The sequence below is a fragment of the Halichoerus grypus genome, chromosome 2 (genome assembly GCF_964656455.1).
Source record: "Halichoerus grypus chromosome 2, mHalGry1.hap1.1, whole genome shotgun sequence".
NCBI lineage: Eukaryota > Metazoa > Chordata > Mammalia > Carnivora > Phocidae > Halichoerus > Halichoerus grypus.
This window is the reverse complement of record NC_135713.1, coordinates 117936333-117960124: the sequence shown is the minus strand read 5'-3', so window position 1 is coordinate 117960124 and position 23792 is coordinate 117936333. Positions and strand designations below refer to the sequence as shown.

General features: G+C 57.5%; 1 protein-coding gene across 4 annotated transcripts; it reads right to left on the bottom strand.

Moving 5' to 3' along the window:
* Positions 1-127: 127 nt before the first annotated feature.
* PCDH1 (protocadherin 1) lies at positions 128-22844 on the bottom strand. Of its 4 annotated transcripts, XM_036116395.2 has the most exons (6): positions 22636-22844; positions 13836-14698; positions 8460-10655; positions 3396-3615; positions 2370-2408; positions 1060-1198 (listed from the first exon to the last, which is right to left on the bottom strand). In XM_036116395.2, the coding sequence occupies exons 1-5, from the start codon at positions 22673-22675 to the stop codon at positions 2383-2385; spliced, it is 3345 nt and encodes a 1114-aa protein (XP_035972288.2). In that variant the 5' UTR covers positions 22676-22844; the 3' UTR covers positions 1060-1198; positions 2370-2382. The 4 variants fall into 4 exon arrangements, with proteins under 4 accessions (XP_035972287.1, XP_077923500.1, XP_077923499.1 ...); XM_036116394.2 differs by lacking the exon at positions 2370-2408 and having other exon boundaries at positions 128-1198; positions 22636-22843; XM_078067374.1 differs by lacking the exons at positions 2370-2408; positions 22636-22844 and adding an exon at positions 20359-20378 and having other exon boundaries at positions 128-1198.
* Between the last annotated feature and the right edge of the window lie 948 nt (positions 22845-23792).

Sequence of the window (23792 nt, the reverse complement as noted above, 5' to 3'; positions counted from 1 at the left end):
CAGTAGAGGCCTGGGGTGGGGGGCACTGCGGCAGGGAGGAGGGGGCACAGGGCAGCCTCCCCCCCCAGAGGGGTCCCCCAAGACAACACAACATCAACAAGAAAAGTTGCAAATCAGGCAGAAATGGGGACATCATTCCAAGGTCCTTATATACAGACACTGCATGACCAGCAGGGAAGGGGGCTGCCCAGATGGGATCAGGCATGGGCATGTGGCAGGCAGGTGGGCCAGCCCAGGAGCAGTATAGGAAGACAAGGCCTCCGCCCCACTCCCACCCCCATCCCCACCCCACCTTTGGTAACAAAAGCCCTTCAGGGAGCCCCTGGTGGTCAAGAGTTTCCTCTGGGAGTTCCCAGGGAGAGGGGCTCCCCAGTTCAGCCCTGAAGCAGGGCTGGAATGGGGACATCCTGTCTCCGCCCTGGTCGGCCATGTGGGAAACAATGAGTTAAAAGTGTGTTGCCCACCCTTGACTCCACCATCTGCCCCAAGTGAGGGGGGTTCTCCCTGGAAGTCGAGGGAAGGGAGCCTAGTCATTGTAGAGGAGCCCTCTTGGGCACCAGCTGGGGGGAGCCCCATAAAGGGGAAGAAAGTCTCCCAGGGGCCGGGGGATGAAGTGAGGAGAGAGGACCTGGACCCCGCTTGGGGGAATGGCCTGCGTGGTCATGAGGCCAGTACTCACCCCCACTTGGGGCCCTGGCCGGGAAGTCCACGCTGAAGGGGTCAGGAGCAGGACCCTGGAATGGGCCCAACTGGGACCCGGCCGGTGGCTGGGGAAGGGGCATGGCCACCGGCCAGAAGGGGGCTCACAGGTAGATCTCGCGCTTGGCTGTCTGGGCAGATGCCGGTGTGGCTGCAGGTGGGAAGTCCGAGGTCTGGGTCAGGGGGATTTCCTCCAAGGTGGCCGAGTCCTTGCAGGAATCATGGCTACTGTGGGAGAAGGCACTGTAGGAGGGCAGGAGGCGCACGGGGGCCGTTTTGGTGTTCCGGTCTTCCGGGGGGCTGGGGCTGCCGGCGCCCACAGGCTCCTGCCCTCCTCGGTCCTGGTAAGGCACGAAGGTGGAGAGTTTGAGGGCGCTGCTCTTGGTCCGGCGGCTGGGAGACGACTGGCCAGGCATCCAGCACGTGTCGGAGTGGCCAAACTCGCTGCACTCCTGGGTACATGTGCCCGTCATGGCCACATCAGGCAAAGGGCGCAGGTCTGCACGAGACAAGGGGGAGGACGGTCTTCAGCTCCACCCCAGGGCTTCCCACAGGCACCTACGCCCTGCCTCAGAACAGGGGTGCACGCCCCTTTTGCCCACTGACTTCGCGGGCATACACACCTGCAAATAGACACTCAGCCTCCTGCCATCCACCACAGGCTCTTCTCTCTCAGACAGTCTATCCTTAAATAGATGCGTTCCTCCATCCTCAGCCACCCTCCAGCTCTCCTATCAACACACCCACCAAATCTACCCTCAGACAGGTGCACAAACACACAATCCATCCACGCACTCCCTCATCTATCTCCAGACAGCCTTAAAGAAGCAAACCTATCCTTAGGGGGTGAGGGAACCCCCATCCTCACTTAAGGGCACAATATCTCTGTCAGCCACGCGCGCGCGTGCGCACACACACACACATACACAAACACACACACACACACGCCTATCCTCAGATAGGCATGGACACACAAATCTACACTGGGCTTCTCCATCCTCAGATGAAGGTGGGCCAATACCTTCCTTCTGAACCCCCTCAAGCCTCACCATGCTCGCAGCTATCTTGGAACCCCACCCTACCCCAGCACAGTGACCCCTGCTTTTAAAGCCAGGGAGAGGGGATGAGCTTCTGCGTGGGGAGTTCACATAGAAGCACACACCCACACAGTCACAAGCACACTCATGCAACCCCTCCCCACCTCACTCCAGCCCCCTATGCCAACCACCACCCCTGGCCTAGCCCCGGCTCCCTGCCCAGAACCCCCATGGGAATAGGAGTTGGCCGCTTGACATCAGTAGCCGGTGTGGTTGCTGGGCAGCGGGGGTCTCCATGGGAACGGCTGGGCCATGAGCACTTCCTGTCATAGTTGCCCCTGTCCCGCCCTTGCTCAGGGACAGTACCAGGCGGTGACCCTCCCTCAGGGACATGACTGAGCAGCACTGCCTGGGGCAGGGGCTCCCCTGATACCACCCACCCTGGCCTGGCCTCCTGCCAGTGCAAGGTGAGGAGGGGACAGCTCTGTCGTTAACCCTCAAAGCACCAAGGCTCTTCAGCTCAGGGTTGGGGGACCCAAGGTGGCATAGAGCAGAGCAGGGGCACCGGGTGGGCGGGGCTGGGTGCTGGGCCAAGTCCCACAGACCCCAGACCCCAGAGCAGCTCCCACATACCTGGCACTCCGCCTCAGGGCCTGCTCCGGCCAGCCGGCTCTGCGCGGGCACAAAAAGGACGAGACGGGCATGAGATAGAGCATGGAGGGGCAGGGTGGGGTGGCAGGCACTCTGAGACCTAGGGCCTGGGATGTTACACAAGGGCCCTGTGCCTGAGGGGTGGGGAGTGGAACTTTCCATCTGCTTTGCGGGGGGCGGGGGGCAGTTTGGACTGAGGGAGGGGGCAAGACCCGAGGACAGCTCCAAGCAGGAGTCTTTCAGTCCCCAGGGGAAGCTTATTCACTCTCCCCCTCCAGAGGCTACCATGGATGCCTTCACACACACACACACACACACACACACACACGCACTACACCACACAAACATTTTGAAAGCACACCCACTATCCATCCCACACTGACCTCTGCTCTGGCCCAGACCTTCCTTCTGCCAGCACCCTTCACAGCGCCCAGACAAGCCTTTCCCCTCCCCAGACCGCCCCACTCCCTTTCCTCAGCCAGACCCTCTCTGGTTCCTCCCCTCAGGGGATCATCAGACCCTTTTCTGAGCTCCTCATAGCTTCCAGGGTCCCCTCCCTTTTCTCAAGGCCCTCTGACCCCATTAAGGGACCCTCATGACCTCAAAGGTCCCTCAAGTTTCCCTCACCACTGCCTGAGGCCTCTGGCCACGGTTCTCCCCGTCCCTGTTCCCAGGAAGGTGGTATAATGTGGTGCTGAATGCAAGGTCTTTGGAGTCAGAGAAGCCTGGGTTTGAACCCCTCCCAGCTCTGTCACTTCCTGCGTATTACCTGGGGTAAGTGACTCAACCTCCGAGCCTCACATTCCTGCACTGTAAAGAGAACAGTCAAGTTCTCAGATCAGAGAGTAGTTGTGAGGATTAAATGAATACATAGCTGAAAGCACTCAGCACAGTGACCGCCGCTGAACACACAAGAGCGCAATAAATGGAGGATATTGTTAAAGTCACATCACCATTCTCAGCTTCTACCCGTGCCCGGGGTGCCCTGACCATGCTGCAGCTCCTCACCGTTCTCGGGGTGCTCCATCTCTCCTATGCTGCCATCGGGGGTGGTGCGCTCATAGTGATCCTCAGGCAGAGCCAGGGGACCGAGTCGGGGTCCCGAGGATGACTTGCTGGATGGCGTCTCAGACTCCTCCAGGCCACTGTCATAGTAACTGTGCTGGGACGGGTCCTGCAGCTCTTGGGCCTGACTGGTGGCGGAGAAGGTGACGCGGCGGTGAGGTAACTGTAGGGAGAAGGAGTGTCATCGCTGGAAGGCCAGCCTGCCCCGGGTTCGGGGGGGGGGGGCCCACCACCAGAGCCACCCCCAGCCCCAGCCAGGCCCGCCCCAGAGCTCCCGGGCCCCCAGGCCTCAGCAGCAACGGAGAAGAGGCCCAGCCCCGTAGCACAGCAGAGCCCGCAAGAAAGCGCAGACCCCAGTGGAGGACTGCCCCTTAATTCTGGGACAGCTCCCCGGAGAGCCAAGGCCACACACTGCAAGTCCCACCGCAGCACAGGCCCCAGGTTTATTATAGCCCCCAGGCCACCACAATAAGCCTAATCCAGTACAACCACTCGTCATAGCACAGCTTCCCAGTATTGGCACAGCCTTTAATTCCAGAACAGCCCACACCAGAATAGCACAATACCAGCCAACTCCCCTAATTCCAGCATAGCCTCAATCACGAGCAGGCGTCTGATTTCTAGAACAGCTTCCTTAAAGCAGTATGAACTCCTCATTCCAAAACAGCTCACCAATACCAGTACAGTTCTCTAATTGCCAAATAGCACCCCTGAACTTCAGCTGCTCACCTGTCTCATTGCTCTTTAACTTCCCATTGCCTCCATCCAAATGAGATCCCCATGTCTTTCTGATCCTCTGTTCCTACCCCTGCTGCGTGATGCTGTAGGCAGCCTCAGGACTCCCTGCTGCGTCCCCTCCCACTCGAGCCCCTTTGTCCCCACTTCATCCCCCTCCGGAGAGGCCTGGGAGTGGAAAAAGGTGGGAGGGAAGGAGGAAAGGGAGCCCGATAGCAAACCGATAACAAGGATAACAAGATAACAAACCGGGGCCCCTTGGGGGTGGGGAAGCAGAACAATGGAAAGTCCCCCATCCTCCAGATCAGGAAACAGAGTATTAACTGTAGAGGGCAGGGCCCAGGAGGACCTGGGCATAGGGGGAGGGGCCTGGCATCCATCAGCAATTGGGAAGGCTGGCCTCAAAGGGAGACTCCTTCTAGGAAATAGGAAGGAGTTTCTGGGAGGCGCTGCAGCTTGGTGGAGCCAGGACTTAGAACTTGGACTGGGGGTTGGGGTAGGGGCAGTAGAACTGGGACAAGCTGCTCCCAGCCAGCAGCCCTGTGTGCCTGCCACGGGTTAACGATCCTCCCAGAAACCTGGCAGCCTCAGCTTGCACTTGGCACAACCAACAGTCACCCAAACACCCACCTGGGACTGCCACTGATTTTCCTGCCATCCACAAATTAGGAGTTGTGGAAGGTGTAGACCCAGGGCCCCTGGAAGCCTGGGGTGGGAGCAGCTCAGGCCCAGGCCCTATTGCTGCTGAGTCTCCAGGCTCCCTCCAATCCTCTAAGACTTCGCGGGTGCTTTGTCTTTACTCTAAAACCCTCAATAGGACGTTATCAAGAAGGCCAGAAGAGGGGATCCTGGGTTTGCAGACCCATCCTCCTGATACCTTCCGATCCATTACAATCTTCATTCCATTCAAGGCAGCTGGGGTGGGGGAGGTTGTCAGGACGAGGAGCTCTTAAGCTGTTGGGAAGGTGGCTCAGAAGTGCCTTCCCATCTTGGCTCCCACCTCATCTTCACGAACAGGCAACCCTTCTTGGGATCCATGTTGTGATCCAAAACACCAAAGGGTCTGGGTGATGACAGACGAGGTCCCTAAAACTGACCTGGGGCTGGGATGTGGTAAAGGAGCATCGTCCCCCTGGTCGAAGTGAACAGTCTCCAGTAGGGGTTTGTGAGGCACCGGGCAGTCTGTTGCTTCTCTTGCCAGTTTTCTCCAAGATGGTAGCCAGCAGCCCTCCCTCCCCCAAAAACCTACACCTGGTCATCTAAAGCTTCAGTCCTGCCTACTAAGCATGTCACTTGGGCCCTTTTTCCTGTGGTTTTTTTTTTTTTTTTTCCTGTAAAATGGAGGGTTGGGGCATACTCAACCCTAAACATTCCCTATAATTCTATCACTATCAGATCTTAAAAAGCCTAGATCCAAAATCTCTCTGATGTCTCCTTCTCCTTCTCTGACTTCTGAACTTTTCCTGAAGTTCTACACATTTGCTGGGTATTTCCTATTGGCTGTCCCTACTGGCCCTTCAGATTCAACAAGTCTGAAACCAAATTCTTCTTTTTCTTCAATCAGCTTCTGCATGGGCAATGATATCGTCACTATGCCATCACCCAGACACAGAAGGATGTCTACCTGGGAATCCTCCTGCCCAACTCCTGCTCATCACGAAGAGCTGGCTCAAGTTTGACATTTTCCTTCCAGGAGCCCACTCCCATGTCCTATGCATGTTTTCCCCACACTGTGTTCCTCAAAGAAAGGGAGGGGGCACTATGGTCAAATAAATTTGGAAAACCCAGAGTTATACAAAGTTTAACAGGTCTCCCCCCTTTCTTGCAGGCTTCGCAGAGCCTTTAATAGACTAATGTGATGGTGCATCTCTTACTCCCCAAACTGACTTAATCGGGCGACCCCTCTTACAAAGCATTATAGATAACAGCAGACTCTGGAAATCACATTTCCTGATGCTTTGTGTTTGAATTCTGACTCCACCACTAACCAGTTTTCACTTCTGGAAAATGAGCATTATAATGACTTATGTCACAAAGAGTTATGAGCATCGAATGAGCTAATTCACGTAAAGTGCTGAGTATGGTCCATTGCACCTTGTGTAAGGAGTAAAAAAAAAAAAAAAGAAGCACCTAGTAGCAGAAGGAATAGTGGAACCAGCTGGGAAAAGCTTCACTATGGCACTTCCCGCGCCACGTTTAAGATGCTCAATTGCCTCATCTTTTCACCCGTGTACCTCGTAGGAATATGACCATTTCCCCTCAGGGTCTAGTACCATGCTGATCACACAGTAGGAACTTGGCCTATGTGTTTTGATGATGACAATGGTGTTGTGGTTTGGTTGTGTCTGAATGTTGGGAGGAGGTGTTCAATGTGGCTCCATGGATGTGTTGGGTTGCAGCTGAGTAAGGGATAATCCCTCAGACCCTGGGAAAGAAAAAGAGATGAAGAGGCTAAAGGGATAGAAGAGCAACTTGGCGGCAGCAAGGGTGGGAACAAAAGAGAAAGAATGGTTGGTCAGGAGTTGCTGGCGGTCCCCCTAGAGATGCTTATTTGTCCAGGAGAAATGAGAAGCAACTAGATTTCACTTGCCCACGCCCCACCCCTCCAAAGCCCCCAGGAGTGTTTACTTTGGGGGTACCCCCAGGGCACTGGGGAGTTTGTGGATGGAATCAGAGTAGAGAGCTGGCGCCTTGGACCTCCTGGGAGTGTCTCAAGCCTCTTCTGTCGCCATGGAGACACGCTGCCTCTGGCCTCAGAGACTCCCCTATGACCTGAGACCCCTCACCCAGGCTTTAGCCCCAGTGCCCCTCAGGCACAGCCAGAGACAGGGCAGACCCAGGAGAGCAAGAAGTGAGAGACGGAGAGAGAGAGAGTGAATGAGAGCCAGCAGCCCAGGACGGCCAGTGCAAGGAGCTGAAGGAGGGAAGGGAGGAGGGGCAGGACTAGGGTCCCTCAGCCTCAGTCAGAAGGGAGCACCCTAAGTGTAGGGATCCAGAGCAGGCCAATCCAAAGAACTTGAGGATTCCCTCCCCCTCCCTGGGCCCTCCCTCCCGGTAGCCCAGGCTGGTGATCATGGCGGGGACACGCAGGGCAGGGCCCAGTAATTGCTGGGCATTGAGTGATGTTGGGATGAAGGAGCTGGGAAAGGGACTTGGGAAGATCTTGCCCCAAGGGAAGGTGGCTGGTATAATCAAGGGCTTCTCTGCCTTCACCTGAGGTGGGCGGGCTGCATTTCACCCTCACCAGGTGCTCTGGCCCAAGCTCTGTCAGGGGCTGCTCAGTGTGAATAGATTGGAAGGGTCAAGTCCCAGCCAGTGGACAAAGGGCAGGACCTGGGTGCCTCTCACTTGAGTGCACCTGCCCTTTCTTGGTGAAGGATGTCATTCCTAGGGAGAAGGCCTCACAAACACAGAGTGAGAGGACGTGTTGCCAGATGTGGGGGTAGATGGGATGATGGTAAATGAAGATAGGGTTGGGGTACAGGGCAGGTCTAGGAAGTAGGAAGGGGCAAAGAGAAGGGATGGGGAAATTGGGTAGGGACCGAAGGACAAAGGGCCGTTTCCAGTCTCTCTCACTCCTTCTCTCAGTTCCGGGAAAATAAGAAACCAAAACTCCAAAAATAGAGAACTTTATTGTCAGGGTAAGTGTTTGGGACTGGGGAAGGGGAACCAGAGCCCAGCCCCAGGAGCCCGGGGTGGGGAAGAGGCTAACATAGCACACACAGAAGGCACGCATAGGGAGGCCCCCCTCCCTGACAGAGTTCCTACCCGGTTACCCAATAGGACCCTAGGTCTCCCTGTTTCCCTTCTAGAGAAGCACCAATGGGTGGTCTCAGCTAGAGACCCAGGTTTGGAGTATACTTCTTCTTCACTTCCCTTCCCCCTTTCTGCCTCCACCCCTTCTGCTCACCTGCCCATCAGCCCCCACTGGCAAGACCCAGCAGCTGGTCTAGTGTCTCGGGAACTGACAGTCACAGGCCTCTCCCAGTGGGGAGGGGGCAAGGAGGAGGATGCCACAGAGCACACCCTCCCTCAATTTTCACTCAGCCTAACCCTCTGTGCCTGGGCAAGGCAGAAGGGTCATTACCAAGGCCCCGGCCTCCCCAGATCTTTGGTCCCACCTCCCACCACTGGCTTGGGTTGGCCCCTATGGGCTGGTGAGCCCACGGGTCTGATGCAACTGCTCTGTCACTCCCATACCTCGGTCCAGATGGCCCCATGGTAGGGGTGGGGTAGGGGCCGGGGTGTGCTGAGCCGCAAGGGCTGGCCTACCTGCTTGCTGGGGTATTTGGGGGGGTTGGTGCGGTAGCTGTAGTCGGAGTACTGCTCAGAGCCCGTGGACGTGGTGTCACCAGTGCCCACAAATGTGTTTGCGGGTGGCAGGTCCTGCACCACCTGGTGCTTCTTGGAGGCCGAGGGTGACTGGGGCTGCAGCTGGATGGAAGGCAGTGGGGAGTTAGAGCGGTAGTGGCGGCCCAGGTCAGGGCTGCCCGGTGGGTAGTTGAGGGGCAGGTGGATGCGGGGGCTGTCTCCGGGGGCATCGCTCATCAGGTTGAACTTGAGGGATTTCTGCAGCCCGGCCTCGTCCTCATCTTCTACTGGCTTCACAGCCTTCGGGGACTTGCTCTTCTTGCCCTTGCTTTTGTTTCCCTTGGAGGCTTTGCTGCTGGGCTTGGGGGCGTACAGGTCCTTGGTCTCCTTCTTACCGGCCTGGTAGCCGCTCTTGGCCTCCCGCTGCCGGCAGTAGCGCACAAGCACTGCCAGGGCAATGAGCAAGGCCACGGCCACAACACCGGCCACCACACCGAAGAGGATGTTGCCACGTTGCTTGGAGCGCTCGTATTCTGGATCCCCAGCGATGTCGATGTCCAGTGGCGTGTCCAGGCTGTGGCCCAGCAGGGTCTCCAGAAGCGTGCGGTTGGCCAGGGTCTCGTTGACATACAGGTGGACCAAGGCCGTGCCATAGCGCGGGGGCTTGCCACGGTCACTGACTTTCACCACCAGGCGGTGCAGCCCGTGGTGGCGCCGCTCAATCTCCTTCTCAAGCGTGATGGCTCCTGAGTGTGACCCGATCTGGAAGAGTCCGTAAGGGTTGCCGCCAGCGATGCTGTAGGTCAACTCAGCATTGACACCGGAGTCGATGTCCTCAGCTGTCACCTGGCTGACCGTCTCACCAAGACGCGTCTGGGGGGTCAACAGCTGGTGGGAGGTGTTGGAAGGGGCGGTGATAAAGGGCGCGTTGTCATTCTCATCCAGCACATTGATGGTGACGCCGACGTAAGCTGAGCGAGGCGGGACGCCACCGTCCACCGCCTTTAGCTGGAAGGTATAGGTGCTTTGATGCTCCCGATCAAAGCTCAGGCTGGAGAGGATGGTGCCCGTACCATTTTGGATAACAAAGTCACCATTGTCCTGCTCCACTGTGAGCTGTACCCGGGCATTGTCCCCTTTGTCCCCATCAATGACAGTCACCATGCCCACTGGACTCAGCGCCGGCATGTTCTCCATCACTGAGAAGTTGTAGCCACTCAGCATAAACTTGGGGTCATTGTCATTGCAGTCCAGCACATTGACAAGGACGGTGGCTGTGCCCTGCAGGCTGGGGCTGCCCCGGTCAGCTGCCACCACCTTTAACTCATAGCTGTCCCGTTGTTCCCGATCAAGGGATGTCTTCACCCGGATCTCTCCAGTGTCAGGCGAGATGCTGAAGAGGCCCTTGGCGGCTGGCTCAGGATCCAGAGAGTAAACCAGCTCCGCATTAGAGCCCGAGTCGGCATCGCTGGCGGTGACTTCGGCGACCACTTCACCCGGCTTGTTGTTCTCTGGGAAGGCGACCTCAGTGATGCTCTGGGTGAAGACAGGGGCGTTGTCATTGACGTCCACCACCTGAACCTTGAGCGAGTTGGTGCTGGAGAGCGGGGGGTTGCCAGAGTCCACAGCCACAATCTCTATGGTGTAGTCTTTGACCTTCTCGTAGTCGAGTGGAGTGGTGGTCTGCAGGAAGTACTTCTTTTTGCTGTCACTTCCCGTCTCACTGGCCTGGCGTAGCTGGAAGGGCACGTCATTTGCCACCACGCAGGTGACAGCTGCATTCTCTCCCTCATCTCGGTCAGATACCTGCACCAGGGCCACGGCTGTCTCCTCTGCCACGTCCTCCGAGATATTAGCCATCCCGTCTTGATGGGTCACCAACCCTATGCCCCGGATCTCAATGGTGGGGGCATTGTCGTTCATGTCCTTCACGGTCACCACCACTTGGGCACGGGCACTCTTGGCGTTGGTGCCTCGGTCCTTGGCGAGCACCGAGAAGCGCAGGGTACTTAGGTCCTCACGATCCACAGGGCCCTGCACAGTGATAAGTCCAGTGTTCTTGTCCAGTCGCAGAAGACGCCTCACCACCTCGGGCGCCTGGTGGAATGTGTAGTCGATCTCCGCGTTGGCACCTTGGTCCGAGTCATTGGCCTTCACCTACAGGGCAGGGGAGGAAAACAAGGAAAACAGGGATGGGTTAGTCCCGGGATAGCACATCAGGGGACACGTGAGCTGCCTTTGCATGAGCACGGCAGACAGAACTCATCTCATGCGGCACCCTTCCCAAAAGCAGCACATAGACTGCCCTTTTCCCAACCCCGACAAGCGGCAGATAGTACTGATCTCTCCCTGAGGAGCACAGACGCAGCCTGCGGATCCTCCCCTGTGTTACAAGCAACTAGTAGAGATGGGACGGGGCACAGTTCGACTCTGCTTACCATTCCTGTACTAGTGTGCCCAAACATGGGGATGAGGATCCAACTAGCAACTGAGGCAGCCTTTCCACCCAATTAAACTGGCCTTCAACCCTTCCGAAGGGCTGCAAAGGTGTGAGGAGTAGAAGTGGCATGTCTGCATGACATGTGTGCGTTATAATATGCATGCGTGCATATACATGTGTTCTGAGACTGGGAGTATATGTTAATGCGTGAGAAGGTAGGTGTTTGTGCACGTGTGTGTTTGTGCATGGGTGGAGACCCACAGGCCCACCTGGAGGCCACAGGTGAGGGGATTTCTTTTGAAAGCAGCCAGGTAGGGATAGGGGTCAGCAGGAGCCTCCCGGGCCACTGCTTCTCTCAAACCGGGGAAACCTGTTTCAGCAGCTTCTTCTCTCCTGGCTGGCGCTGGCTAGGCACCAACTTGAGGAATCTGGGCGGCTGAGCCTGCGGCCGAGAGGGAGGGGCTGGTGCAGGCCCCAGAGCGTGCTCGCAGCGGGCTGGGATCCCAGCATCAAACAATGAACTGTCTGTCCCTTTGCAGTGGGCACGCCCTCCCACGCCAACGCCGACGCACACTCAGCCCAAGTCTATACAAACACGGGTGGTGATGGGGCAGCAGGAACCTGGTGGGAATGGCCACGAGGTACCGCTGGTCAGGGAGAAACAGAGGGTTGGAATTATGTCACAGTCAGGCAGAATGTGCTGGCAGTAGGGGTGGGTGTATGGGGGGAAACGGGGAGGACAGGACAGCTATAACTTGGCAGAATCTCTGAGGAGCACTGCAGAAGAGTCCTGGGTTTAAATCCCAGCTCTACCACTTCCCAACTATGTGACCTTAGGCCAATTACTCAATCACCCCAAGCCTCAGTCTACAAATGTATAAAATGGGATAATAATAGAACCTATTTCACAGGGCTGTGGTGAGAATTAAATAATACTTGTAAAAATGCCTAACACTGCCTGGTACGTGGCAAGTGCTCCCTAAATAGCATTTATACCTCTTTTCATCTGCCCATCCACCTGTCCATCTCAGTGCTAAATCAGTGCTAACACAGTGCTGGGCACTGCATCTAGTGGGTTCTCAAACCACTGCTAGTCTTCTCTCCTTCCTGTCGGGCACCAGGACCTTTTCGACGGTGGAGACACCTGGGCAGGGCATCCCAGCTATCCCCGGCCCTGTTTACCCCTGTGAGAGCCAAACTCTGTTTCTTCTCATCACTCGCCCTGCCCCCAGTCTATCTCTCTGTCACCTACCTTTTTGTTAGGATTCCCACTTCTCCCTGTCTCTAGACTGGTCACCCGGCTTCTTATCTACCTCTCCTGCCATCTTACCTCCCTTTGTCTCTGTGACTCTTCACTTCTGTCCCTGTTGCCCTCCCAGCCTTGCTCAGCAATTTCTGCCCCTTTCCCATCCTCTCTTTTCTGCCCCTTCTCGAGCCCCGTCTCTGCCCCACTCTCCTGCTTCGGCCCACTGGAAGGGGTACAGCTATTACACGCACAGGCTTTGAAGCCAGACTGTTGGACATAGCCAGAGTGGGATGTGAACACATCAGCTGCGTGAGATCAGGCAGGTTTCCAAATCTCTGTGGGCTCAGTTTCCCATCGGTGAAATGGGGATAATGCTTACCTTGTACTGTGAGGATTCCATGACATAATATACATAATGTGTTCAGAACAGTGCCTGGCACCCAGGCTGTTATTATTCACCATCTCCGACTGTCTGTCTCCCTTTTCTTCCTCAGACTCTATTCTACATGTTCAAGTCCACCAGCCTCTAAAAAAAAGGCTAACACTCCTCCCCATGCCCCGCTTCAGTTTAAGGACACAGAAGGAAGGGCTTCCCAGGACCATAACGGTGTGCAGGGCAGGCCGAGCCCTCCTCAGCTCCCTCACTTCAAAGACAGACAGCTCCAGCCCAGGGGGAAGGAGAAAGGAGCTGGGGCTGGCAGGAGGCCAGGGCTGAGATGACAGCGGGAGATACGCCCACCTGTCTGCGGGGACGCTTTCTTTGCTCCCTCCCTGGCCCTGGCCCCACCAAGCTGCCCAGCCCCTGGGGCAGTTCCCATGGAGAGGGGTGCTGAGAACTTCAGCAGAGGCAACCGACCCCGCACTGTGCCAAGCACCCCATACTCATGAGCACCCTGTGCCTAGGGAAGGAAGCTGGTGTGCAGACAGACATCTGAATGCAGTTTTCTAGAACTCTGCGGACTCACTTGGTGAAAATAATCTCATCTGACTGTCAGGGAGAGGCAAAGAAAGGCTCTGTCCTCTAGCTTCGGGAAAATCTCATCTGGCTAAAGGGCGCTGGTTGGGAAGATATTCTCATCTCTGGAGAGACTGTTCTTGCTCCAACTTGGCTCGCCTGGCTAGGGAGGAGGGTATCACTTGACTTGGGAGGGGGTTTCACTTCTCCGAAGTTTCTCCAACTTGAGTCTGCTTCGGGGAGGGGGGGACTGCTGTTCCTGTGCTATGTCACTCTTACGAAGTAGCCTTTTTTTTTTTTTTTAAGATTTTATTTATTTATTTGAAAGTGAGCGAGAGAGAGCGTATGAACATGGGTGGGGAGGGTGGGCAGAGGGAGAGGGAGAAGCAGGCTCCCTGCCGAGCAGGGAGCCCAACGCGGGGCTCAGTCCCAGGACCCTGGGATCATGACCCGAGCCGAAGGCAGACGCTTAACCCACTGAGCCACGCGGGCGCCCCTGTACTAAGTAGCTTGATAGAGGAAAGTAATATCACCTGCTGGGATAGGAAGGTCTCGCCGGTTGGGGGCTGGGGAGAAGAGCTCTTGCCACAGTATCCTGGCAGTTTACCCCTAAGTGAAGGGCACTCTCACCAGGTGGGGCTGAGCTCCCGTTTCTAAAGGTGGGAACCCTGACAGTTAGATGGAGGGACCTCTCACCTGGATGACCGAGTGGCCGATGGGGCTATTCTCGGACAGTTCAGCCTCGTAGGAGGGCCGCTCGAACTTGGGGGCGTTGTCATTGGTGTCAAGCACAGTGACTCGCAGCAGGGCACTGCTGGCACGTGGGGGGCTGCCACCGTCCTGCACCTTGATGGTGAGGTCATAGGAATCCCAGCGCTCCCGGTCCAGGTTGCCCATCACGATGAGCTGTGGCTGCTTCCCCTCCTGGTCCTCTGCCACCTGAAGCCCAAATAGCTCCTGGGCCTCGGGCCCGGCCTGCAGCTCATAGGATGCCACACCGTTGGGGCCAGCATCGCGGTCAGAAGCCACCGGGATGGGGAAGAGGGAGCCGATGTTGGTGTTCTCAGGGATGGGTAGCGTGATGACGGGCGAGGCGAAGTTGGGCGTGTTGTCATTGATGTCCTGTACCTCTATCTGGCCCTCTAACAGCCGGGGACTGCCGTTCTGCACCAGGTCTGTAATAGACACCTCAAACTCCAGGATGCAAGGCTCACCAGGGAGCTGGTTCTGGCATTCCCGGAGCCCCTCGCGGTCGATAGACGTCTCAGTGGTGAAGATGTCTCCCGTCTTGCCGTCCACCCGCAGGTATGGGGCGCCCACCTCTAGTTTGTACAGGTGGCCCACATCTGGAAAACCGTAGTCAGCTGCGAGGCTCCCGATGAGGGTGTTGGGGGGCTGCTCCTCCAGCACCTTGTACACCACCCGAGTGGCCTGGCCTGGGGATGCCGCCAGCAGAAGCAGCAGCGCCAGCAGCAAGGGGGGCAGCAGCACCCGTTGCCCCCCGGGACCTGGGCTGGGCCTCAGCGGCCCCATCCTGGCAGGCTCTAGAATCAGGAGGGCTGCAAGGAGAAGAGGCAAAACAGGAGGTCAGCTGGGAAAAGGGACCTGGCCCTGAGGGTTGCCCAAGCCAGGCCCTGACTCTCCCCCTGCCATCTATACGCTATCCCATGAAGACAGCTCAGCCCCAGCCCAGAACCCTGATGCCAGAACCCAGAACCCTGAGTTTCACCCCCACAGCTGGGTGTAGCAGCAGCGTCTGCCGTCTGCCCCAGCTGGAGGAGCCGGTAAGGGCCTGGAACAGGTCTAGAGCAGCTCCCGCCCACGGAACGCCCTAACCCTCCTAACAGTCCCTCCTCCCTGCTCTCTCTTCTGTGCTTTGCCCAACACCTCCTTCTCACCAGCACCCTGCCTTAGTCACCCATGGTAATTACCCTGATACTGAGATACGGAGAGACAGCAAGTGGAAGGGTAAGCCCTGAAGCACCCCCCATATACATGGTAGGAAGGAGACACAGGCACCCCTTATGTTCCCTGGACCCCACACTGAGGGCCACTCAGGATGGCTGGAGGGAGCGGGAAGATGTCTCGTTTCTCTTCCTTCTGAGATGCCAGTCAGTATATGCGTATGAGATACGACACGTCAAGTCCCTCTTTCCTGACAGTAATCACCCAGAGTGCCCAATGCCCCCATCCCCATGAAGGGCCAGATTAAACTAGGCACCCATCAAGGCTTGGAAACAGCTAGAGCTGAAGAGTAGGAGCTAGCCACCCACCTCCCCCCAAACACACACTGCCCCCGGCTCGGTTCCCAGGCCTCCTCCTCCCTTCCTCCCGATGTTTCCACTGGGAGGAGGGGAGACACTGACAGGTGTGTGGCAGAAGAGTGTAGAGGTCAAGATTGGGATCAGGACTGTGGTCAGGGCTGACTAGCCCTGGAATTGGCATTGGGAGCTGCCCTGGCCTGTCCTTAGCAACTGCGAGCCCAGCAGGTCTAACTGGGACAGAGCTGCCAATGCCACCACCAGCCTGTTCCTGACCACTCCCCTCCAGGCTCGGCTCCCAGTCTCTCAGTAAACATCTGGCTCCTATTTGACCCCTCTCCCCACAAACATCTGGCCCCTATTTCATACCTGGCCCCTCCCCCTTTGACGGGTCCAGTCCCATCTCTGACCTGCTTCTCCGTGCCCACCCCCAAATCCTTCCAATTGGAGTGCTGTATGCCATAGGCAACTACAAGCTGCACACTCATCACCCCAATAACCCACTTCCACCCATCTCCCCCCTTACCAGCTTTGAGGCTATGCATTTGCAGACCCCAGCCAGACCTGCTACTGTCCCAGTCTTGACCCCTTCCTTCTCTCCAACAAAACCATGGCCAGCCCCTCTATTCAAATCCAAAGTCAGGCCCTGCATTTTCAGCAGAGGGCTCAGGCTCACTCTCCTTTCCCCATCTCCCCACTTGCATCTGAAATACCTGCCCCCCCACCTGGAAATCCTACCCATCCTTGTCATAGACCACACCTACCCCACTGAAGGCAGGCTCTGGTCCCCCAGGAAGCCTTCCCAGGCCTCTCCAGCCCACGGTGACCTCTCCTTTCTCCAACTCACAGCCACTATTGTCTGCCCCAATCCCAAGGCAATGAATCACTGAGCTGCCCGGACCCCGCCCACCTGCCTGTGTCGTTCAGCCCCAGTACTGTGCACCTATTCCTGTGTTCTCTGGCTCCCCAGCCAAATGCCAGACTTCCTGAAGGTAGGGCCAGACTCCCTACACTCGTTCCCCTGCCCCGACCCACGCATGTTCACAGAGCTGGGCACCACGCATTCAACAACTGTTTACTGTGCACTTACAATGTGCGAGGCTCGGTCCTGGGCACTGGGACACAGCAGCATACAAGATAGACTCAATCTGCTATCGTGGAGCTCACAACAGCTCAAACTCAATGACCGTTTGTCATTTTTGTTTGGTTGTAATCATTTGGCACATGTAAGGAATCAGGGTGGAGGAGACATCAGACAGTCTGAGGAGAACCCCAACTATCCATTTCCTGGGTGCTGAGCAGGAGAAAAATGGTTTAGGGCCTCAGTTTCCTTATCTGTAAAATGGGAATAACACCACCTATTTCCTAGGGAGTTTGAGATCATGTGGGCTAAATGCCTAGCACACACATGAAGTACTCAACAAATGCTCCCTTACAGCACTTACAATTGTAGTTATGTAGCTGTTATATGAGAAATCATTTGTCAATTGTCTTTCCTACAAGACTGAGCAGAGAAGAGAGCCTCTGCTTTGTTTGCTCCTACATCCTCAGGACCCTGCCCTGGACTTGGCATACAGTAGGCACTCAGTAAGAGCTCCTGAAGGACTACTTTAGCTCCCAGGTTTAGCCTATCCTGGCACTTTCTGGGTGGTCACTGCTTATTTCCTTGCCTAATTCCCTTACTCCATCAAGAACCTATTGGTGTCAAATTTAATCCTTCTCTGTTTAGGTCCATAGTAGACTCTCGGCAAATGCTCAGTGAATGCAGATTCCTTACAGAAGTCAAACACTTCACTTCCTTCACGTAGCACTCCCAAACCGCACCTCCTCCCTGGTCACTCCTTGGCAGTAAAGTGCTCAACGTATATGAGGCTATTATCAGATTAGTGTGTGTGCTTGTTCCTAGTTGCAATCTTAACTCTTTAAAGGAAGGAGGATCCTTCCCTCTAGCCACTTCCCATCTACCTGCATGGACCTGGCACAAGGCTCATCTTACTTTCAAGCTCCAACCCAAACACCCCCAGAGGACTGTCTCCAGAGAACCTCATTCCCTTCTAGGTACCTTAGCCCGCCTTCCCCCCATGGCACACACACAGTGGATCATTCTGCACACCAATTCCACGCATAAGTCTTGGCAGGGTGGGGGTTGTATGGGAATTACCCTAAACCTGACACAGAGGAGAAATAAGGCAGTGACTGCTTGCCTCACTCACTCTCCAGAACAGGGATTCCTAACCTTTTTAGATCACAGCCCCCTTCATGAATTTTATGAAACTATGGGGCAGATTTTTTCAAGAAAAATGAATGCTCACAAATTTTGGCTATAAATTCAGAGGTCTGTGGTCTGACAGAGTCAGGGTGACTTTGATTTGTAGCAGCTCGAAGAGCTACAGATTAAGCCCGTCCTTCCCCCTCTCAGGGTCAAAACCCAGGGCTCTGACCCCTCAGGCCTCCCAGGCCGCATAGACACTGGAAGCCCCCCCCCCCATACATATTCTTTTTCTGTCTCACTCATTCACCCTGTCACCCTTAGAAGATCCCTGACCTCCAGCCAGCAGAGAAATCAGGAAAGGTATTATGGTATACAACCTCAGAGTTGGAAAGGGAACCACAGAGAAATATCCAAGGCCAGGAAGGTATGGGGAAAAGGGTGTTTCTGGGAGGTAGGAATTTAGGGGAACATGGGTTTGGAGGGGTGGCTACCCAGAGTGAAGGCAAGAGTTGAAGATGGTTTAAGGCCCATGAAGCACCTGGAACATTCCTTTAAAATGAGTATCATCTGCCCCCCCACCCGGAATTCTGATTCTGGGGGAGGGACCTGGAGAAACCCCCAGGCAGTAGGGTGGAGGAAACAGGATGCACTATGAGGGAAAGACTACCTCGGAAACGTACTAGGTCCTTGGAGTTGAGAAAGAAGTGCAAATTCTGTCATCTTTGCCATCATCATCACTGCGGTTGTCGTCATCATCCCAGCTAACACTCCCTGAGGTCTTACTGCATTTACATACATTATCCCATCTAATCCTCCCCACCCTCCCAGACAGGTAGTTTATTATCACACTGCCTCCCATCGTACAGATGATCAAACTGAGGCTAAGAAAGAACCACGAACTGTCTCAGGTCACAGAAGTACTAAGCAGTCAAGATTTGAGAAATAAGAATGCCTCTTCACATCCCAGTCTGGGGAAAAGGCTGGATGGGGGGTGGGGGGGGAAGGAAAATCCACAGAAGTCTCAGAGGCTAGAATATGTTGGCTGAGTAGCCCCCCCTAACCCCACCCCATCCCTGGGCTGCCAAACTTCCCTGGCAAGGAAAGAAAGAGAGAGGGCTTAGGGTTCAAGGCCTGAACAACCCCAAGCCTCCCAGCCTGAAGCTGTCCCCTCCCCTCACCCAGAGGCCCTGGGGATGCAGGGACAGAGTCAGAGGGGCCAGGAGCAGCAGTGAGGCAGCCCTTCCTCACCCCTGCCCCCACCATCCCTGAACTTTGCCCAGGTATGGTTGGTTATGGAGAGTCATTAGTCCCAGGTGGCAGCTTCTGAAGCCATTAGCTCCTTATCTGCCCTTGCTGCCTTCCTGGCAAGGGTGTCCCCACCTCTGCCCAGTGACATAGGCACCCAGGACCCTGAGAAGCAGAGCTGCAGGGCGAACTGTGACTCATTCTTCTCAGGCCTGAGGAGAGCAGTGAGGTATGAGGGGGCAGAGTCCAGGGAAGCCCAAGGAAACCGCCATCTGTGTCCACACGCTGGGGGCGGGGGGGAGGATAGCAGTGAGGGTTCACCTGGAGCCTTCATTTCCAGCCCACCTCAGGGACCAGGGTCCACTTTCTGCTGAATGCTAAAACACCCGGAGGCAGCCATCTGTGTCCCATTGACCAAGTCAGCTCTGACCCCCCAGCCTTACCCCTGCACTCTTACGCGGCAGCCACTGCCACTGTGGGCACAAAAACCAAAGGACAAAGCCAACCTCTGGGAGAGTAGGGTAGGCCTTAGCAGGGCTGTGTGGGGTGGGGCTGTTCAGAGGCTTCCCACAGTGAGCAAGTGCCCAGCCCTTGGCTCCTCTCCCCTCTCTCTCACAACCCTCTATTAGCCTCTGCAGGGCTTCCAGGCACCTGCATTCTGGAGTCAGAATGTTGGGGTTCAAACCCTTGCTCCACCACTTCCTAGCCATGTGGCCTTGGCCGGGTGACTTCACCTCTCTGAACCTATTTCCATATCGTGAAATGGAAATAACCAATTCTGGCTCTTGGAAGTTATTTGGGAGATGAGATCTGTGGCATTCAGGTCTATTATATTGTGAAGGACCAGTATACGTATAAAATAACTGAACAGAGCATTTTATTTCCAGCACCAGGCACACAGTAGGTGCTCCTCTGTTCAGTAAACAAACGAACCCATCCCCTGCTCGTTGGGAAGACCTAGGAAGACAAGGTTGGCGTAGATCTCACCACTATACTGCATCCTCACCACCCACTACGGGCCCTGGCAGATACAGCTAGCAGGTGCTCAATACATTGTGGAAAGAATCTCACTCTGCAGCACCAGCTATCCTTGCTCATGGTCGGCGGAGGGGGGGGGGCCCTACCATATCAGAAGGGCCTCCTCCATCTCCTACCCCCACCCCCAGGCCCTCTCCCATGCTTCCACCCCTCTCCTCCCATCTCTCTCTAGCCCAGATCCCCTGACCAAGTAGCCACAGCAGCAGCCCCTCCGCCAGGAAGATGCCAGACCAGCAAGACACCCTCTTCCAGCTGAAGTCCTTCTGGGAACTGGCTTGGGGCAGAGAGGGGAAACTAAAAGCTGCCAGAACTGAAACCAGATCTGCTCCCCTACTACATTACCCCTGCCTGTCTCTGGAGGCCCCTCTCACTCCTCTTCCCTGATTCCGTTCCACGCCCTGGTCTAATTGTAATTACAGATTTCAATCCTCCTAGACCTCCCCATCAAGCAAGTAGCCCCCACCTCTAGGCTGTCACAAACACCTTCTGAGCGCCCTCTTTCCTGGCAGCTACCGAAGGTTGGCTCAGAGCGGGTAATGGAAGGCTCCCTCCGTCTTCCGGCACGATGTCCTGGACTCCGTCGCCGCCCCGGCGGTCCCCTGTCTGCACCGCTGTGGTCAGCGGGTGCTCCCCGCACACACCCAGAGCGCGGGCGTCTCCTCCCAGAGGACGCAGCAGTGTGTGTGTGGCGGGGGGGACGGCTGTTCCTCCACCCTCCTCGGACTCGGGCGGCCCCACCCCCACCCCAGCGACACAGGGCCTCCGGGAGCTCAAGGCGAGGCGGGGGCGCGGTGAGAACGTGCCTCGGCCAGTGGGCCCCTTCCGCCCCCTGCCCCAAGGGCCGCCACGGGGAATCCCTCCTCCTCCGCATCTCGGCCCTCTGCCTAGGGTCCCCAGCAAGCGGGCGTCGGCGGGAGCCGAGCAGCGGGCGCCAGGAGGGGGCGGGGAGGGAGCCGGAGCCGGAATCACAAAGCGTGGCGAGCCAGGCCGGGTGGGGACATTCTCCTGAAACGGACCCTCTCACGGCTGGCGGAAAGGGGTCTTTGCCCCGCGCTCAATCCTCAAAGACCTCAACGCTACACCGAATATTTCCAGCTAGAAAAAACAGTCGCCAATCACTGCTGGGGAAACTGAGGCCAGAAGTCTGGGCTCCCGAGGGTAGCTGAGTCCATCTCGCCTACCAGTTCTGCTCCTGCGCGTGCCGCGATCTCCCCTCGGGCCCCAGGGCCTTGCCCGCGCACCCGACTCTGGCCTGCAGCCGGCACCCGGCGGAAAGGGCGTCCAGGTGTGAGAGGGACACAGGTGTGCGGGACCCAGGTGTGCTGGGGACCCAGGTGGCTCGCAGAACGCAGCTAAACGGCCCGAAGGGGGTCACAAACACCGCCCCAGGCTTGCACCCTCTGCAAAGGGACCTAGGGCCTTGAAGCCCAGGGGAGCCGGGATGGCGCGGCCTGCCAGTCCAGCCTGTTCCGGGAATACCCGGCCGGCCCGGCCCCGGAGTGGGGGTGGGGGAGACGCAGGCGGGGAAGCCGGTCCGGCCAGCCCCTAGGGTTCCCGCGGTGCTGATAGTCACAATAACAATGTCGTGATTAAGATGAAGGGACGCTAGGGGCTCGCCGGACCGCCCCTCGGCTTCCCCGGACGGAATCTGGCCTCCGAGGCAGAGAGAGACTGAGTGTGTGTGTTTGTGTGTATAGGCTGCAGGTGTAACGTGACAGTGTTGGTGCAAGGTGTGTGTGACACCCCGTGTTAAGCTGTGTGAAGCAGTGGATTCTGTGTTGGCGCCCGTGAGGCGCCGCTGTAGGTTCTACTTTCTGTGTTAGGGTGTGTGCCGTCAAGGCGTGTGCTGAGACACTGGGGTTGTGTTTCTGTGGGTGCAGTCGAGGGGGGCAAGCGAGACCTGTGCTGTGCATCTGTGCTCTGGCCAAGGAGTGGGTAACATAATTTACGTTAGGGTGTGTTCCTTAAAGGAATATGTACGTGCGAGGTTAGGTTTTGAGTGTTCATTTGCGAACTGTGGCCGCGACACTCGTCCATGAGGGCACGGGATTGTGTTTGTGTGCTCATGTCGCCGAATGTCACACCCGGTTGTGTTCTGTTGCTGTTATGGCCACGGGCTGTGTGTCGGTGCTGCCGAGCGTGCAGACGCTGAAGCGGATGGTGAGCTAGTGACGGTACCCCAGTGGGCGCTGGTGTGCGGGAGGTATGTGTGTGCGCACGTATGTACGGCTGTATGTATGCGTGTACATATGTCCGTGGTCTGGCCCTCCGGGTGCCCGCGGGGAGCTGGAAGCGCCCGAGTGATCCGAGCTGGTCGCCCAACAAGTGTGTGTGTACGCTGTGTATGAGGGTCCTTGCCTGCTTCGTCCTCGGGGAGCCCCCCCACCTCAAAGTGGGGGCTGCGCGCTTCCCCCAACCACCTCCATTCGGCGCGCTCCTAGAGTCCCCTTATTCCCCGCGGCTCCAAACGCGCAGCGGTGCGGGACGCCGAGGCAGAGGTCCGGGTCAGCAGCCCCTCTCCTCGCTCCGCTTCTCGCCGCGGACTTTGGAGGCCGGGATGACCCGACCTCAACCCCCGGTCCGAGCTCCCAGCCACCCCCACCTCAGCCCCGGCGCGCGGAGCACCGCCTGGGCCCCCGTGGCCTCGCTCGGCTGAGCGCCCCTCCCTCAGCTCCCGCCGGCTATGGCCGCTCCCGACCCGGAGCCGCCGCCGCTGCCTCCACCGCCACCGGATCCTTACCCGCCTCGGGGCAGCGCCGGCCGCCGGCCCTGCTGTCCATGAGCCGCCACCGGCCCCGGCCCGGGCTGCGGCTCGGCACGGCTCGGGCTGGCGCTGCGGTTCAGGCTCCGGCTCCGGCTCCGGCTGGCTCTGGGCACAGCAGCCCCGGCGGCTTCGCGTCCGCGCCGCGCTCCCGCTCCCCGAGTGTGTGAGGCGGCGGCGGCGGCAGCGGCGGCGGCGGCGGCGGCGGCGGAGCCAGCAGCGAGCGGAGCGCACAGCCCGGCCCGCCCCCTCCCTCCCCCCTCCCTCCTGGCCCGCCTGCCCTCCTCCCTCCCGCCTCCCCGCCCTCCCCCCACCCTCCCGGCCGGGAGGTGGAGCTCGGGACCGCTCTGGTCCCTCTGGGAGGGGACCCCGAGCACCGCTCCCCAAAGCCACGACCCCCCTTCGCTATCCCCTCACTCCCCGGGACCCGGATACACGGGCCGTCCCCCTCCCTGGGTCTTCACCTTGCACTTATCCCACCCGAGCCTCCATCTGGGACCCTCCTGAATTCCGTTCCTAACCTCACTCAAACACCTGTCCCCTACCCTGCCTCTTGGGAAGTCGGGCAGGGGAAATGTCTTCCCCTGTGCCTTCTTCCCTGGAGGGCATCTGCTTCTCCACATCCACCTTCTTCCCGCGCAGACCCCCAGATCACCCCGTGTGGCCCTCCCTCCCCACTGCGCTCCGGGGCAGTCCACCCCTCCCCCTCTGGCCGAAGCCGCAGAGCGGTCAGCCTCGGTGGCCGCAGCAAGCCGTGGGGGTGGGGCTGTGGAGGGGACCTTGGGAGGAGGAGGGTAATGGGACTCGGGGGCTCCTCTAGAATGAGGATGGGGGAAATATACAAGAGTGAGAATGAGGTGACACGCCAGAGCTCGGGCTTTTCGAGGGTCCCCCTGTCACCTGCCCTCAGGGCGGGATGGAGCTGTGGCCCCCCCATATTTACCAGTGACATACACACATTCACAGACTCATACGGGTCCCTGCCCCACGAGGCCGCGCAGTGTCACGGCCTGTGTCACACGCCCTCACAGTGCCACACGCTCCCTGTCACACTCACACTCACCGAGTCACACACGGTGTCACACGCAGTGTCTTACACACTCCGATTCTCAGTTTCTCCAGCTCAGCTCTGGCTC